The 17,379-nt window shown below is 57.4% G+C and overlaps 1 protein-coding gene and 1 long non-coding RNA gene across 5 annotated transcripts in view; both read left to right on the top strand.

Annotated features, from left to right (window-relative positions):
• KLHDC4 (kelch domain containing 4) overlaps positions 1–12,395 on the top strand; it is a 55,848-nt gene extending 43,453 nt beyond the window's left edge. For 2 of the 4 annotated variants that reach the window (XM_059999166.1, XM_059999165.1), the window contains 6 exons: positions 5,004–5,163; positions 7,611–7,686; positions 9,578–9,786; positions 10,297–10,702; positions 11,347–11,460; positions 11,807–12,395. In XM_059999166.1, the coding sequence (XP_059855149.1) occupies positions 5,004–5,163; positions 7,611–7,686; positions 9,578–9,786; positions 10,297–10,702; positions 11,347–11,460; positions 11,807–11,871 (1,030 nt within the window). In that variant the 3' untranslated portion in view covers positions 11,872–12,395. The remainder of the gene's footprint in view (positions 1–5,003; positions 5,164–7,610; positions 7,687–9,577; positions 9,787–10,296; positions 10,703–11,346; positions 11,461–11,806) is intronic. The other 2 variants (XM_059999167.1, XM_059999168.1) reach the window with 1 other exon arrangement.
• Positions 12,396–13,837: 1,442 nt separating this feature from the next.
• On the top strand, positions 13,838–17,366 carry LOC132416770 (uncharacterized). The gene is made up of 3 exons (XR_009517717.1): positions 13,838–14,043; positions 14,152–14,234; positions 17,287–17,366. It is a non-coding gene; the product is annotated as an uncharacterized lncRNA (long non-coding RNA).
• The last annotated feature ends 13 nt before the right edge of the window (positions 17,367–17,379 follow it).

Below are 17,379 nucleotides of genomic sequence, written 5' to 3'. Positions count from 1 at the left end.
ATTAATATGTGTCTTGGTGTTTTTCTCCTTGGATTTATCCTGTATGGGACTCTCTGTGCTTCCTGGACTTGATTAACTATTTCCTTTCCCATATTAGGGAAGTTTTCAGCTATAATCTCTTCGGATATTTTCTCAGTCCCTTTCTTTTTCTCCTCTTCTTTTGGGACCCCTCATGTTGGTGGGGTTGTTCGAATGTTGGTGCGTTGGTGCATTTAATGTTGTTCCAGAGGTCTCTGAGACTGTCCTCAATTCTTTTTTTATATATAAATTTATTTTATTTTATTTATTTTTATTTTTGGCTGCGTTGGGTCCTCGTTGCTGTGCGTGGGCTTTCTCTAGTTGTTGCACGTGGGGGCTACTCTTTGTTGCAGTGTGCAGGCTTCTCATTGTGGTGGCTTCTCTTGTTGGGAGCATGGGCTCTAGGTGCACGGCCTTCAGCACTTGTGGTACACGGGCTCAGTAGTTGTGGCTCGGTGGCTCTAGGGCGCAGTCTCAGTAGTTGTGGTGCATGGGCTTAGTTGCTCCACGGCATGTGGGATCTTCCCAGACCAGGGCTTGAACCCATGTCTCCCGCACTGGCAGGCAGATTCTTAACCACTGTGCCACCAGGGAAGCCTCTGTCCTCAATTCTTTTCATTCTTTTTTCTTTATTCTGCTCTGCAGCAGTTATTTCCACTATTTTATCTTCCAGGTCACTTATCTGTTCTTCTGCCTCAGTTATTCTGCTATTGATTCCTTCTAGAGAATTTTTAATTTCATTTATTGTGTTGTTCATTGTTTGCTTGCTCTTTAGTTCTTCTAGTTCCTTGTTAAACGTTTATTGTATTTTCTCCATTCTATTTCCAAGAGTTTGGATCATCTTTACTGTCGTTACTCTGAATTCTTTTTCAGGTAGACTGCCAGTTTCCTCTTCATTTGTTAGGTCTGGTGGGTTTTTACCTTGCTCCTTCATCTGCTGTGTGTTTCTCTGTCTTCTCATTTTGCTTCACTTACTGTGTTTGGGGTCTCCTTTTCGCAGGCTGCAGGTTCGTAGTTCCTGTTGTTTTTGCTGTCTGCCCCTAGTGGCTAAGGTTGGTTCAGTGAGTTGTGTAGGCTTCCTGGTGGAGGGGACTAGTGCCTGTGTTCTGGTGCATGAGGCTGGACCTTGTCTTTCTCTCGGGCAGGTCTGCGTCCGGTGGTGTGTTTTGGGGTGTCTGTGACCTTATGATTTTAGGCAGCCTCTCTGCTAATGGGTGGGGTTGTGTTCCTGTCTTGCTAGTTGTTTGGCATAGGGTGTGCAGCACTGTAGCTTGCTGGTTGTTGAGTGGAGCTGGGTCTTAGCATTGAGATGGAGATCTCTGGGAGATTTTTGCTGTTTGATATTACGTGGAGTTGGGAGGTTTCTGGTGGACCAATGTCCTGACCTAGGCTCTCCCACCTCAGAGGCACAACCGTGACACCCGGCTGGAGCACCAAGACCCTATCATCCACATGGCTCAGAATAAAAGGGAGAAAAAAAGAAGGAAAGAAAGAAAAATAAAATAAAATAATTAAAATAAAAAAATAATTATTTAAAATTAAAAAGTAATTTAAAAAAAGAAAGAAGAGGGCAACCGAACCAAAAAACAAATCCACCACTGATAACAAGCACTAAAATCTATACTAAACAAACCAAAAAAACCCCTGACAGACAAAACCCTAGGATAAATGGTAAAAGCAAAGCTATACAGAGAAAATCACACACAGAAGCATACACATACACACCCACAAAAGAGAAAAAGGAAACAAATACAAATATCGTTGCTCCCAAAGTCCGCCTCCTCAATTTGGGATGACTCGTTGTCCATTCAGGTATTCCACAGATGCAGGTACATCAAGTTGACTGTGGAGATTTAATCCTCTGCTTCTGAGGCTGCTGGGAGAGATTTCCCTTTCTCTTCTTTGTTCTCACAGCTCCCAGGGGCTCAGCTTTGGATGTGGCCCCGCCTCTGCATGTAGGTCGCCGGAGGGCGTCTGTTCTTTGCTCAGGCAGGACGGGGTTAAAGGAGCCGCTGATTCGGGGGCTCTGGCTCACTAAGGCGGGGAGGGGGGGCGCGGGGCGGGCCTGCGGCAGCAGAGGCCTGCGTGACGTTGCAGCTGCCTGAGGCGCACCGTGCGTTCTCCCGGGGAAGTTGTCCCTGGATCCCGGGACCCTGGCAGTGGCGGGCTGCACAGGCTCCCCGGAAGGGAGGTGTGGAGAGTGACCTGTGCTCGCACACAGGCTTCTTGGTGGCGGCAGCAGCAGCCTTAGCGTCTCATGCCCGTCTCTGGGGTCTGTGCTGATAGCTGTGGCTTGCGCCCATCTCTGGAGCTTGTTTAGGCGGTGCTCTGAACCCCCTCTCTTCGTGCACCTTGAAACAATGGTCTCTTGCCTCCTAGGCAGTTCCAGACATTTCCCCGGAGTCCGTCCTGGCTAGCTGTGGCACACTAGCCCCCTTCAGGCTGTGTTCACGCCGCCAACCCCCGTCCTCTCCCTGGGATCTGACCTCCGAAGCCCGAGCCTCAGCCCCCAGCCCCCGCCCGCCCCGGCAGGTGAGCACAAGCCTCTCGGGCTGGTGAGTGCCGGTCGGTCCTGATCCTCTGTGCGGGAATCTCTCTGCTTTGCCCTCCGCACCGTTGTTGCTGCGCTCTCCTCCGTGGCTCCGAAGCTTCCCCCTGCCATCCCCCCCCCCCCCCCCCCGGCCCCGTCTCCGCCAGTGAAGGGGCTTCTAGTGTGTGGAAACCTTTCCTCCTTCACATCTCCCTCCCACTGGTGCAGGTCCCGTTCCTATTCTTCTGTCTCTGTTTTTTCTTGTTTCTTTTTCCCTACCCAGGTACGTGGGGAGTTTCTTGCCTTTTGGGAGGTCTGAGGTCTTCTGCCAGCGTTCAGTAGGTGTTCTGTAGGAGTTGTTCCACGTGTAGATGTATTTCTGGTGTATCTGTGGGGAGGAAGGTGATCTCCGTGTCTTACTCTTCTGCCATCTTGAAGGTCTCCCAGGGTATAATTCTTAAGTGCTTTGGGAGGAGATTTTTAAAGTCGAATTCACATAAAACAAGGAATGATTGTGTATCTTAAAGGCGTAATCTGGGTATAATAGTGCTTAAATTTTATGTCTCGTCACAAAGTTCACCAAGTGGTTTTTACAGAATTCACTTAAAAACCAAGCTATAGGGAGAGTAGGTTATATTATCTCAAGTTAAAGATGAGGAAACCAAGGTAACTGTTAAGTAGTAGAACTTGTCCTTGACCAAAGATTGCAGATGTTCAGTTACTCCCATATTCTGTCGCGCTGCACCCCTCGGCTCCCTGCCCCTGGTAACGTCTCCTGCTCCTCGTGTGTCTCTTGCCTACACCCTGGTTTTCTGTCCTGGTTAATCTCCTACCCCTGGTCCGTCTCCTGCCTCCACCCCGGCTCCCTGCCCTGTCCTGGTCCATCTCCTGCCCATGGTCCGTTTCCTGACCTGCACGTGTTTGGTTTCTTGCCATTTTGGAGAAGAGAGCCTGCTCTGTTTTTTAAAATTCTTATTTAAAGGACTGTTGTTTACATTTAAAACCCCGAACAAAGCAAATAATCGTTTGCCATCGCAGACACGGGGGTTCATGCGACGTCAGTGTGTTAATTCAGCACCTGTCGTGTGCGGGACAGTGAGTGGGGTCTACGCAGGCCCTTCTCCTGAAACTCACAGGTTACAAAATGAGTCAGGTGTTACAGTGGTTGTAACTTGGAACCATTTCAAACTCAGAACGTTTTTCAAAAGCTATTATCTGTTACTTTGTTTAAAATTATTTTTTATGAAGTATTTCAAACATATAGAAAAGTTGAAGTTCCTCAAACAGATGTCTGTGTGGTCACCACCCACATTAAACAAAGTACAGTTTGACCTTTAAAACCCAATGACAGTTGTTGTTTACCCTACGTGCAGAATAGAATATTTTTTTTCCTGGAAATTTGCAACGTGAAATCTGAGAAAACTGTGGAATGTGGTGAAGTCTTTTAAAAACTGTGCCCCTGGTTCCTCACTTCATCTACTTGAAAGCCCTCCTCCCACGGAAGGGTGTGTTCGGTGGAGCGGTCACGTGGCTCACCCTGTTCCCAGTGCCCTGCTTTGGACAGCACTCCGGGGAGCTCAGTGACCTGCACGTTGGCTGCAGGGCGCCAGACGTGGGTGACCTGAGTGCAGCAGGGGAGTCAGGAATCACGTCTGACCGGTGGGGCTGCTCAGTCCTTCCGTGCATCCATGCTTTCTTCCTGCGAACATCGGGCCCAGCTCTCCGTGTGGAGTAGCTGGGGAGCATCTCCCATTCTTCCGTGTAATTCTGACCCGAGGCCCCTTGGCTTTGCCCGTGGCCACCTGTGAAATTCCCGTCAGGACACACGGTTGCCTCTGTGTCTCTGGCAGAACTGCTGCTTTCCTCACACACGTGCTCCCTCCTCAAGGCCCCATGTGTGTTTTGAGTCCTTTGCCACTGAAGCCCCAGGAGCGTTGAGCAGGGCAAGGCCGCTGCGCCTCTTGGATGCCTCAGCCACGGCCTCTGGGCTTTGGCTCGGGCTTGTGGGCTCCAGGAGTTCTCTCTCGGTTCCAGGAACGCTTTGCCCCATCTCTGCCCAGCCCGGGGTCTCCACAGCGCTTGCCAAGCTGTAATATCTCCCTTCCGAGGATGCCGGGTATTGGTGCATAGTTCATTGTCCCGCTTAAGGTTACACACACAGAAAACTAATGGAGTTGTTTCGCAAGACTGTGATTGTATAAGCTGTGTAAGGATGTATCATGTAACTTTCAGAAGGAAAAGACTTTCGGATCCAGGCATGTTATAGTGCTTCTCTGGGCCAGCGTTATTTCTGCTTCAAGTGCAAACCTACATAGGCTTGCTGTCCTTTCCTATGAATTTAAACTTTAATTAAACCAATAACTTAGTACATACGGTAGCAAACGTACCTTTATTTTAGATCAAGTTCACTTTTTCATGTCACCGCCTTTTTGTTTGTGTTCCTATATTATAACAGAGATTACATCTATTACAATGACCTGTATGCCTTCAACCTGGACGCTTTCACGTGGAGCAGGCTGTCCCCGTCCGGGACTGGGCCCACACCCAGGTCAGGCTGCCAGATGACCGTCACCGCCCAGGGCAGCATCGTCATCTACGGGGGCTACTCGAAGCAGGTAAGATGCGTGTGTGGGATGCAGAGTGACTTCTGTCTGCTGCCTTTTCAGTTTCACCAGCGATGAAAACTTCAAATAATAGTTCATTAGATTAATATGAACAGTCCTTTCTGTGGAATGAGAAGTGGACAGCGGTGGTGTTGATCTGCTCCTGTGTGAACACACTAAGGTTCTTTACGGTCACGTTGCGTTCTTAACCACACGCCCCCGAAACATGCAGCGTAAGTGATGGCTGTGGCAGGGAGGTGCCCCGGCCACCTCCGTCCACCCTGCCACACCCCCACTCAGCCAGCGGCCAGCCCTTGTTCTGGAAAGGAAAACTGACTTGGGATTTGTGGTTGTGACCTGCCTGGGGTGTGGCTAGACGCGTGACAGCGGGGAGGGCCCTGCGAAACAGGCGGCTGTCGCCAGAAGCTGTGTGCAGTGCCCAGAACTGATGCTTTATCGCAGTAGATGCTCCTCAAACCGGGTGATGAACAGCAAGCCCTCGTCAAGCTGATGCCACTTCAATCAGAGCAGCGCCTGACTCCCAAATGCGGCTTTTCTGCAGCCACGCGGACAGCTGGGGGGTGATCCGAGTCCCTTTGAGCCAGGGGCCACTCACGCCAGGCCTTCGGCATTTGATGGCAGTGAGAAGCTGCTCTGTTGGCGCTCACGGGGTTTTACCAGAGTTGGTGGTAAAGGCGTGGGTGTGACACTGGGGTTCTGGGTGGGAACGCCCTCCACAGGAGCAGCGTAGTGTTGTGACCCTTGGTACACGGCTCTCTCAGATGTCTTTGGGCTCCGTTAATACTGTACGAGACAGAGATTTGCGAGCAGCGGAAGGAAAGCTGTCAGGTGCACGCCCAAGTCACTGCTCCGTGGCGTTAGCGTCCACTCCCCCTTGGGGACGAGCTGAGGCCCCGTGCGGAGCCTTGCACGCCCTGGGGGAAGTTTGACAGCTCCAGGGCTTCACGCACATTCTGCGTTCTCCTCTAGTCCAGTGAGGAGAGTGAGCGTCCGGCCAGTGTGATTCGCGTTGCTGGAAGGACGGCGCAGGCCCCTGGGTGAGGGACTGGCGCACGGGCCTCTCATCACCGCTGCCAGGAAGGGGAGGTGGAGTGGGAGTTACGTGCTTCATGGGGAGCAGCCTCCTCGCCTCCCCAGCCCCGGGCTCTGCCACGCCGGCCACTGTGTGGAAGCCGTGGCCCGGGGCGGGCAGAGCGGCGTTCTCAGGGAGGGCTCTGGCGTACAGGCCTCGGGGGGTGTATTGAAACGTGACAGCATGAAAGTTCCCCTCAGCTCGCTGGTTCTAAGGAAGGAAGGTTGCTGTCGGCGGAGCAGTGCCGTGGATGCCCGCAGGTGCAGGAGGGCAAGGGGCTGAGAGGGAAGGGCTGGAGCCCGGCTGTGGTCAAGTTTGCGACACAAGCAGACGGCACTGCATTCCTGCAGTGTGCGGCCAGTGGGCAAGGCCTCGTGTGGATTTATTGTTTTTAATTTATTTTATTTATTTATTTTTGGCTGTGTTGGGTCTTCGTTGCTGCGTGTGGGTTTTCTCTGGTTGCGGTGAGCGGGGGCTGCTCTTCGTTGCGGTGCGTGGGCATCTCATTGTGGTGGCTTCTCTTGTTGTGGAGCACAGGCTCTAGGTGCATGGGCTTCAGTAGTTGTGGCACGCAGGCTCAGTAGTTGCAGCACGCGAGCTCTAGAGCGCGGGCTCAGTAGTTGTGGCGCATGCGCTTAGTTGCTCCGCGATATGTGGGATTTTCCCGGACCAGGGCTCGAACCCATGTCCCCTGGATTGGCAGGCGGATTCTTAACCAGTGTACCACCAGGGAAGCCCCTCGTGTGGATTTGGTTCCTGAGGGTGCTGGGCTTTTGGCCTGGAAGGTGGACATGGAAGTGGCAGCCGCTTCCCCTGCTGCCTGCTGGAAGAGAGGAACATGCCGTCTCAGTGCAGCCGCTCGGGAGAGTGAAGGGTGTGGTCTGCCCAGCGCCGTAAGCCTGGTGTGAAGCAGCAGGCCCGGGTGGAGGGGGGCTGTGCTGTCTGCAGCTCAGGAAAGCTCTTTGAGTGGCTGTGCCGGCTTCTGCACAGAGCGTTTGATCCTCACACCGAAGCTTGAATCCCATTACTGGGAAGGCGATGGGAATTGAGGGCACAGGGGTTGGAGATGGAGGGTGGCCGTGTGATGATAGGAGGGTCCCTGCGGCGACCCCGCCCATCCAGAGCAGGGCTCGGCTCACAGCCACAGGAAGCTCTGAGAGGAGAGCTCTGGGGTGTCCCCAGCCTGTGGTCATCTGTTCTGTCTGCTCAGAGGCGGTCTGGATGGAACCTGTTGTGTTTCAGATTTTGAGGCTGGTCTGAAGGCTAGCGAGTCACCTCCACGGGAGACGGGACCACAAGCCTGGGGGGCCTTGCGTGGCTTCGCACAGCACGTGGCATTTGTCACGGCTCCCTTTTCCTTTTGCAGAGAGTCAGGAAGGATGTGGACAGAGGTACCCAGCACTCCGACATGTTCCTGCTGAAGGCTGAGGAGGGAAGAGAAGGTACATGCGCCGTGCAGGTGACAGACCACGCAGGTGGTCAGTGTGTCGCTGGGGGAAGTGGGCAGGGGGTCGTGGGGCTGGTGGGGCACTCCATGAACAGCCCCCGTGTCCTCTCTGGGGCGTTGAGGACGCACTGAGTTAGAAACACAGGTGATGTCAGTCCATCCACAGCTCCCTTCTTGGGGGCGGGGCCACGGCATCTGTGTCATCTCTCATTTGTTCTTGCTTAATGTTAGGACGTAGACTTTTGGAAGGCATCTTGTGGGGTTGAAATGCCCACTGTTTGTTTGTTTTATTTGAAGTATAGTTAATGTACAATGTTGTGTTAGTTTTAGGTGTACAGCAAAATGATTCAGTCATACATACGTGTATGTGTTGTTTTTCAGATTCTTTTCCCTTATAGGTTATTATAAAATATTGAGTAGAGTTTCCTGTACTATAGAGAAGGTCGTTTGTTAATTATTTTATATACAGTAGTGTGTACTTGTTAATCCCATACTCCTAATTTATCCCTCCCTGCTTTTCCGCTTTGGTAAGCATAAGTTTGTTTTCTTTGTCTGTGAGTCAGTTTCTCCTGTGAATAAGTTCATTTGTATCATCTTTTTAGATTCCACATACAAGTGATCTCATATGGTATTTGTCTTTCTCTGTCTGACTTCACTTAGTATGATAATCTCTAGGTCCCTCCAGGTTGCTGCAAATGGCATTGTTTCATTCTTTTTCATGGCTGAGTGATATTCCAGTGTGTGTGCGTGTGTGTGTGCGTGTGTGTGCGTGTGTGCGTGTGTGTGTGTGTGTGTGTGTGTGTGTACGTACACACACACATCTTCTATATCCGTTCCTCTGTTGATGGACACCAGGGTGGCTTCCCAGTGCTCATTTTTCAAGCTCAGAAGTCGGGAGGTGGTTAGTTTGCATGGTGCACGTGATGGGAGAGGGGCCTAAGTGGATGGGGCCCGTGTGGTCCTGGCTGCCCCTTGGCCCCTGTGAGACCCGTCTCCGTAAGACAAGAGGCCTGCTGGGCAGGAACGTTTCCTCTTTCCTGCTGTGACGTTCTTCAAGCAGAGGCTGCAGAAACGTCACATACAAGGCGTTTCTCAGGTCCCAACCACGCCGGATTGCGGTGACTGATGGGGACGTGGGAGCCAAGGTTTAGAGCCCCTTTTACATGTCAGTGCACTTGAACTTGAAAGTGGACTGTGTTCTAGGCAGTGGGACCCCAGCACTTGTATTCAACCCCCACGTCTGGCCGTCAGGCCCTTGGGCCCCAGTGAAAAGTACATGGCGTGTCCTGAGACACAGCCGGGAAAGCGACTCCCGCAGCCACGTGCACGGCACGCTGATGCTTCTCTTCTCTTTAAGCGTTAGATGCTGGTTGTTGTGAGTGACCTTGTGGCCCACTAGTGCCGCTAGGGCTGCGCCTCCAGGGGGGCTTGCTCTTGGCTGCTTCTCTAGCTTCTTCTAAATGTTCATTAAAGAAAAAACATCCCAGTTCCTTTTTCTGGACGTGTTGGGAACACTCCCACATGTTTTGTACCAGGCCACATCTTGAGGGTTGCTGCGTAAACACGGCGCCCTCCTAGAAGGAAGGACCACAGTGCGTGGCCCACGGGAGGTTCTGGGGGTGTCTGAGGTCGGAGGGCCCCGCCCGAGGGCACAGTGTACGGGGTCCCCCGGAGCTGGTGCGCCCGCCTCTCCCTCACCCTTCACATCACAGCCGCACGGCGCCCCTGGGCAAGTGTTGGGAGGGTGTGTGGACAGGTTCCCTACCTCAGTGCAGACTGACCCTCGAGGAGGAGGCATGGCCTCCAGGGTGTGCCGGACCCGCAGGCACAGAACGACGGCCATGGCATTCTGCAGGCCCCCCGTCCTTATTTCCTCTCCTCATCAGGCAGATGGGCCTGGACTCGGGTCAACCCTTCCGGAGCCAAGCCCACCCCAAGGTCCGGCTTCTCGGTGGCTGTGGCCCCGAACCATCAGACGCTGCTGTTTGGGGGTGTGTGTGACGATGAAGAGGACGAGAGCCTGGAGGGCCACTTCCTCAGTGACCTGCACTTCTACGACCCCGTCAGGAACCGCTGGTTCGCGGGGCAGCTGAAGGTACCTGGGCCCCAGACCTGCAGCCAGCGCAGGGCCTGCCCGGCTGTCACCTCCGTCAGTGATGCCCAGGGCCTCCCCGGTCCCTCTGTCTGTGAGGCTCTGTGGAGCTGCCACCATCTTTACTGTCCCCGTAAGCAGGGACCGGGTCGCCTCTGCCCCTCCTGCCAGCACCAGCCTGAGAGACGCGGCATAGTGGCTGCTCTCCCGGGAATGACATCCCTGGGGGCTTCATCAGGTCAGGGGCCTCAGAAGCAGGGCCCTGTGGCCGAAGGAGGGCGGATGGTCCACTGTGTGGCAAAGGCTGGCTCCTGTTGAAGTGCCTGGGCGCCTCTGAGGGGAGTCGGGTAGCGTGTGAGGGCTGGTATCTGCTGCCCGTTCCCCTCAGAGGGCACACCAGGCAGGGGTGGTGTGCTCCCCGGGGAGGGGCAGCAAGTGGACGGGGCTCCTCTGGCTGTCGGGTGCTCGCTGACCCCCGTCCTGAGTCGCGGTGCCTTTGCTCTTTATCACCAGGGGCCCAAGGTGGAGAAGAGGAGGCGCAGGCGGGGCAGAAGAGGGGAGCCCGGGGATTCCAGCAAGCAGGAACTGAAGGGGACCCGGGCCCAGGAGCCCCTGCAGGTGGCCAGAGAGCTGGTGGCAGAGGACGGGACCGTGGCCACCATCCAGCAGGGGCTCGCTGCCCGGGGCCCGGCGGGACAGCCCGAGTCCGACGACAGCGACGATGGCCCCAGCGAGGCGGCGGTCCCTGCGGTGGAGCCGAGCGCCCGCTCCAGCGCCATGCTGGCCGTGAAGCACGGGCGCCTCTACCTCTATGGGGGCATGTTTGAGGCTGGCGACCGCCAGGTCACCCTCAGCGACCTGTACTGCCTCGACCTCCACAAGATGGAGGAGTGGACCGTCCTGGTGGAGATGGATCCAGGTGAGGGGGTAGCACCTCTGGAGTTGCCTCGGGAGCCCCCCAAGCTTGTCTGCCCTGCACCCGCAGAGTGCTGCACGCCTCTGCCCCCTCTCGCCCCCGTGCCCTCAGCCCCGGGGGGAGGGCCCTGTTGCCCAGGGGCATGTCTGTGCACGGCCATCCCTGCAGGGGGCCTGGGGGAGGGAGCGGCCTCACCCCGACGCCACTCGTAAGCCTCGGACCTGCCCCGGCAGAGCGGACGGGACGCGCGTTTTCCCCGCGGTGCGCGTGTGTGCCCGGGAGCAGACTAGCGGCCCACCCGTCTCCGCTGCCGTGTTGCACCACAGGCTGCGCTGGACTCGGTCACTGCTCGGTCCTTGGGTCTGAGGCTGAAATCCCTTACAATCCACACGTCTGGGCAGAGGCCCTGAGCGGCTGTGCGAGACGACTGCTGTCTTGGAGCGCAGCTTCTCACTCTGCTTGTCTCTGCCTCGACACGTGGGGATGTGATGTTTGCCGTGAGCTCCAGACGTGCTGGGGTCGGGGCCCCCGCACTCACATCCGCGTGTCCAGGCAGAAGGTGGGCTCCTGGGGGCGGCCGCGGCTCGCCTGCAGTTTCCCCGGTGCCCTGGTCGTGTTGACACTGTGGTTTTTGCTTTTGCTTAAAGAATCTCAGGAGTGGCTGGAGGAGACGGACTCGGAGGAGGACAGCGATGAGGTCAAGGGCGCCGAGGGCGGCGGGGAGAGTGAAGAGGACGAGGACAGCGGCGAGGAGGCCAGGGGTGAGTGTGCCACGGGGGCCGCGCGGCCACAGCCGGTGCTGAGGAGGGGCCCCAGGGCTCACCGCTCAGGTCACTTCTCTGCCGGAGCCCTCATTTTTGTCGGTGACAAGGGTACGTAAAATTTTACCAAGTTTCTGTTAAAATTTGACTTTGCTGTGTGGGTGCGCTCCTGAGGCCAGCTGAAGTGTGTTTTCTAATTGTGTCTGGAGTACGTTTGAGCACTCGCTGTCTAAGCAGGGTCGTGACGGCCTCGTGATGTCCTCCATGTAAATCCGGGTGCTCGCAGCACGTTTGCTCCTTCCCCGACTGAACCCGTTTCTTTCTTATTCCCCTTTCCCCACGAAAGAGCAACGCCCCTCGGCGGCGCCCAGTGAGCCGTTCGCAGACTCCCTGCCCAGGACCGAGCAGTAGTGGGCGAAGCTGGCGCGGACGACGCCGGGCCCCGGAGCGGAGAGCGCTGAGAGCCGCCCGGGCCGTGGCCATGGCTTTCTCTGATGACTCAGCCGCAGCCGCACACCCGCCAGAGCCTAGACTGAGGGGGTGGGGTTCCCTGCCCTCAGCGCGCTGCGTGCGGTTTAAAATAAACTGGACTTGGCAGGGGACTGCTGCCGCGAGGGTGGTCTTTCGTGCAGCCTCCGGGCCCCGGTGGTTCTGGCGGGGCCTCGGGCTGGGTCGGGCCGAGCTGATGGTGAGGGGGAGCCGCCTACACGGCAGGCGGCACCTTGATCATGAAGTGGAACGCTGCGGGCTTTGCGGGGTTCCCCTCTGCAAAACTAGGAGACGGGTTCTGCCCGCCTGCACGTTCAGCCGACTCCTTCCTTTTTAAAAATGATCGGTGGCCGCCCACCGCCTCCTGTACGCGTTTTCTCGGTTCTCTGGAGAATAAAGCCTGTTGTGGGCTGGTCTGCTCGCTCTGCCACGTGGCTGTGCCTGGGGTCTCTTGGAGTGCCGTGTGCCCAGCTCCTCTGGCTGCTCCCCACCTTTGGGGAGGAGGTGGTGGAGCTGTGCTCTGCCCTCTCCCCTTCGGGCTCAAGGTCGTCCTTCGCACAGCAGCAGAAGAGGGCAGGAAACCGGAGGGCGGGCCCCACTGTCCCCACACGGCCTCGCCGTCCCCTACCGGGCACGCTCACTGGTGCCTGCTCCAGGGTTAATGGCAGGAGGCTGCTCTTCGTTTATGTAATTGGGGCAGAGCTTGGGCTTTGAATTCACACCAGGTGAATTCATCTTCATCTAAAGTATCATCAGTAACGAGAAAGCAGGGTTCTTAGTTTTCAGTGACGGCCGAACAACCCATCGTTACCTTGAACGGGCCATCCTGCTCATGACCTGGAAGTTAGAAGTGGAGAGTGGGCGCACCCACCCAGCAGAGCGGGCCCGGGCCCGGGCAGGCTTCCGTGGAAGGTCGAGGCCAGCTTGCCCAGAAGCAGCCCCTCACCCCAAGCAGCACTTATCTTCTCGCCATGCTCGGCCCCCGCACCTCCGGCCGTGTGACGTCACTCGTCAGACTTCTCCCGCCTGACTGCACGCGGATCAGGAGTAAGAAGCGCTCTCCTCGCCTCTGCCCACCAGAGCCTCCCTCTGGTACGGGGCCTGGCAGAGCCCATGGGGGTCCCGGTCACAGGGCTTGGGCAGGCGCTCCGGCTTCAGCGTCTTGCTTGCGGCTCCCCGTGGGTGCCGGGGCAGGCGGGCAGGGCTCAAAGCCAGGCTGGATGCCACGGCAGGCCCGCGGGGGCCGCAGAGGCCCTCCCGGTACCTGCCTTGTGTGCTCGCGGTGCGAGGCCCAGGCGTACAGCTCCCGCTCTCTGGGCTGCTGCCTTGGGAGGAGGTGGCTGGGAGAGTGTCGGCCCCAGCGCAGGCTTCTGTTCCCGGGGCCGTTGTTATTACAGAGGAAGGAGCCTGCAAGCGGGTGAGACTCCAGGGAAGGTAGTTTGGAATCAAAGAAGTAGAAAAAGATGACAGCCCCCGGAAGAAACTTCTCTTTTGCTCTTGGCTCTGCTGTCCTGTCCACGGGGTTATTGCTGAGGACGCCGTTTGAGGGACAGGAAGACAAGCACACGCTCCACACGGGGAGCTGCCTCTGCTGTGTCACCCCCGTGATCAGAGCGTCCCTTCGGTGGGGCAGTTGCAGGGAGAGGTGGGTGTACGGTGCAGGACTGCGGGGTCCCCAGGGAGGGCAGCGGCCAGCTCACCGTTCCCTCTTCTGCCTGCCGGCAGCTGGTTTGCCGAACCGAATGCTTCTGGCTCCTGGACGGCCAGCACAGAGCCCTAGGCCTCTGTTCCCTGCATTGCTGGAGCCAAAACAGCATGGTGACAGCTGTATTCAGGGTCAGCGAGGGCCCTGAGTGGACGTTTGTCTTGCCTGCTCCTGGGTTTGCTGACCTGTTGGTAAGACTCCCTCACTGCCCCCCCTTTGGACAGGTTCTGCCTCTGTCTGTCGCTGGTGCCCACCAGCTGGCCCCGTCACTCCTGCGGACACCACACCAGAGCCCCTGGAGGGCTTTGTGGGGTTTGAGTGTGAATAGCTGTGCTGCTTTCTCCCCGCTTCCCAGGAGCAGCTCAGCTGGCTGACGGCGTCGGGCTTAGGTAATTTGAGAGGGTTGGTCTAAGGCGGTGGATTCCTTGGGGTTGGACTGAATTGAGCAGAAATCAAGGGAAACACACAGCGAGCTCGGAGATCCTTGTCGTTCACAGAGTCGTCTGTGGCGTGTTTGTTAGCATGTGACAGCGGTGTTTATTGCAGCGTGACATCCGGTTTTTGTACCAAGTCGGTGCAGGTAGGAAGTCAGTGCTCCGTGACAGTAGAAACGTGCTGGGGGACCACACGCTGGGCGGGGCTGCCGGGGAAACGGCTGCTTTGCTGTCCACGCTGGGTAGAGGAGGCCCTCCTGAGGCCTCGCTCAGGCACTGGCCACGTGACGCGAGAGAGACGTGTGCTTAGGGACCCCCCCCCACCGTGTGTGGGGATGAGAATGTGACAGTGTGCCTGGAGGTTCCACTGGAGGAGTGTGGCCAGGGAGGGGCAGTAGGTCCTGCCTGGAGGAGCGCGGTGGCTGCAGCTCGGGTGGGCGTGCGATGCCTCTGCTCGCTGCTGTCTTAGGTCAGAAAGCAAAGCTGCGTGGAAGCTGTTGGTCCAGAGCTTAGACCACGGTCACCTGCGCTTCTGTGGAAGATCCGTCCGAGGCCAGGCCTGGTCATCAGGGCTCTGAACACAGCCTCCAGTGGAAGCTGAGGCACCGACGGGCGCAGCTGGTGGCCACGGGGCCAGGGCCGAGGTGATCTAGGCTCTGGCCAGCCCAGCCATTCACCTCGGAGCCCCCTGGATGTGTGCCGTCTGGGGCCGAGGAACCGCGCAGTGCAGCCAGGGCCAGGCCTGGTCGGCAGGCTGTGCGGGGGCAGAGCGGGGGCTCTCTGTGATCCTGGACCTGGGTCAGGACCGGGACCAGGGCAGCTCGTGGAGCGCAGGGCCCTGAGCCGAGAACGCAGGAGAGGCGGTTTCCTCCCGGCCTTGGGGCAGGGATGGGGGTGCGGGGAGGGTGTGGAGGTCAGAGAGACTCCAGTCGGAAGGAAACAGTAACCGCCCCAAGAGACACAAGGCTGTCGAAGTTTCAGAAAGTTGAGGTAGGTTTGGAGCAACGCTGCTGGGCGGTCCCTCAGCAGAGCGTGCCTCTGCCAGCTGCCTCTGTGTCCTCCGTTGGCTGGCGGAGGGGAGCGGGCGCGAGGTGGGCTCCCGGGTCGGTGAGGGGCTGGCGCCCAGTGGGGCAGCGCTGGCGAGGGAAGGGGCGCATTTCAGATCCCTGCTCTCAGAGCTGCGCTGCTCAGCGTCCTGAGACCCTCCAAACACGATAGACGGACGCCGTCAGGTAACACACACCTGGTTCCGTGAGAAGGAGTTTGTGTGTGTGCATCTGAAAGCGTGGGCAATAGAAGGGATCTGCAGTGAAGACGCTGACTTACACCGAGATGATGCAAGTTACCGAGCTTTCAGATGGTGGCGTTTATTACCAAAAGGAGGGAAAGTTTTCTTTAATCTCGACAGCGTCCCTCACTTGCAGGTAGTGAAGAACGTCGTAGCGGTACGATTTAAACAGTTACATTCGTTAAGGAAAGTTATTTTCATTTGGTAAGTAACTAAGCCATTTTTCCAGCTAAAAGAAGAGAAGAAAGGCAAAGGGTAACGTTTTCACCGCTTCATCAATGAGAAAAATCAACGCAGTCGACATTGCCTTTTCGTCAATGTGCAAAACGATTGCCTGTATTAACAGTTTACACGCACCAGGACACAAGGAGGGAGAAAAGAAAGTGCAGGTTGAGACTGATGTGTGAGAGAATCCACAGGAGGGCATCTGTGTCAGGTTAGTGGCTTCACCACTTGAGTGAGGGCTCACCTGCACGGAACGGACCGTGTGGGTTTACTTCAGTCAGGCTGCGTCGGGTGGCATTTCTTTGGAGGTGGTGCGTGGTACCCATAAGCAGGGTCCCGCTGGAGGACGTTGTCAGGGAAGCACCAGGTCAGCATCAGGGGCTCATCTGCCCACACGTGAGCCACAGCTCTGCAGCGCGGGGCGGACCGCCACGCGGCAGGCCCGGCGGTGAGCGCAGGCCACATTGCTGTCACTGGAGCTGGGCTCCCCGAGAGGCCCAGTGGGAAGAGCTGGGGGTCCCAGGGGTGCAGGAGCAGCACGGGGGGAGGCTGTACCCTGCTCCCCTGCATTCATGCCCATCTCCTCGCCGTACCAGCTCCCAGCGTTGGGAAGCCCTTGCTAGGGCGGTGGAGCGCGGCCCCTCCTGCCCTGTCTCTGCCCTCTGCGGGCTTGGTGTGGGGTGGGAGTCACCCACTGAGTGGCAGTTGGCTGCCTGATGGTCCTGTTGATGGCGCTCAGAGCGGGGCACCCTTGGGCCAGGCCCGTCTCTTGGTCACGGCTGAACACAATACCTGCCGGAAAACCCTCGGTCTGTTCTGTGGTCCACACGCAGGAGGCCCTGGGATACCAGTGTGCTCTGCTCTGAAGGGACCAGGAATTCTCACGCCTGCCTTGGGTGTGTCAAGCGCTGCCCTCTCAGGAGGAGCCTGGTGCCTGTCTGAGCGTCCTGGCAGGCGTGGAGTGAGCTACTGAAATGGGCTGAACGAGGAACCGCCGGGGGGTGGAGGGCAGGGTCCAGCCGAGGCCCATCTCGGCCACTCCTTGGGGCCTCCAGGGCTAGGGTTGTCTGTCACCGTGTTGCCAGGCAGCAGCTGCACAGCTGGAGACCTGCATCCACCTGTGACAGGACGGGAAGGGTGTGCACATGTGATAGCCGCGTGAGCCCCAGCGTACTGTGAGAGGTGTGTGTTGGGGGCAGCGAGGTGGGCGCGAGAGGGGTGCTGCCCCAGATCCAGGCCCGGGCCTGGCCGCGTCCACACTGTGATCCACCCCCGGGGGTGCCTGCTTCCCTGAGGTGGGGGGCGATCTGGAACAAAATGTGTGCCTGTTTGCATCCCAGGCTCTTCCACGTTGGGGTGGAAGCGGACGGACTCCAGAAGCTCCGTCCGTGCTAACACACGCGCCGTGTCTGGGGAGCGTTAGGCATTGCTTCCGTCGCCCTCGGGTGTCCGCCTGCTTTGGGCCCCCCCCTTGCGGCCGCCTCCTTCCTGCTGGTCCCCTGGGCGCCTGGCGGCCCCTGCTGGAGGACGGGCCCCGGCATCTCGGTGCCTGGCGCCTCGTACCCACCCTGGAGGGTGGTCCACGTCCTTGAGGTCATGTTGTCCGGGCTCATGGGCGTGCTGTACAGGAGCGGCTTCGTTCTCTGGTCTTACACGAAGGCAGCTGCACTTTTTCTTCTTTTAAGGCTGCGTTAGTGACACTAGTCGGCACTTGGGGCCGGTGGTTTTTCACTGTTTGCTTCCTGCCCGTTTCCTGACACCTGGACAGCCCTGGGCAG

This window comes from Delphinus delphis, chromosome 20, assembly GCF_949987515.2.
Source record: "Delphinus delphis chromosome 20, mDelDel1.2, whole genome shotgun sequence".
Classification (NCBI taxonomy): Eukaryota; Metazoa; Chordata; class Mammalia; order Artiodactyla; family Delphinidae; genus Delphinus; species Delphinus delphis.
The sequence above is the reverse complement of the archived record's forward strand: the minus strand, read 5'-3'. Positions and strand labels throughout refer to the sequence as shown.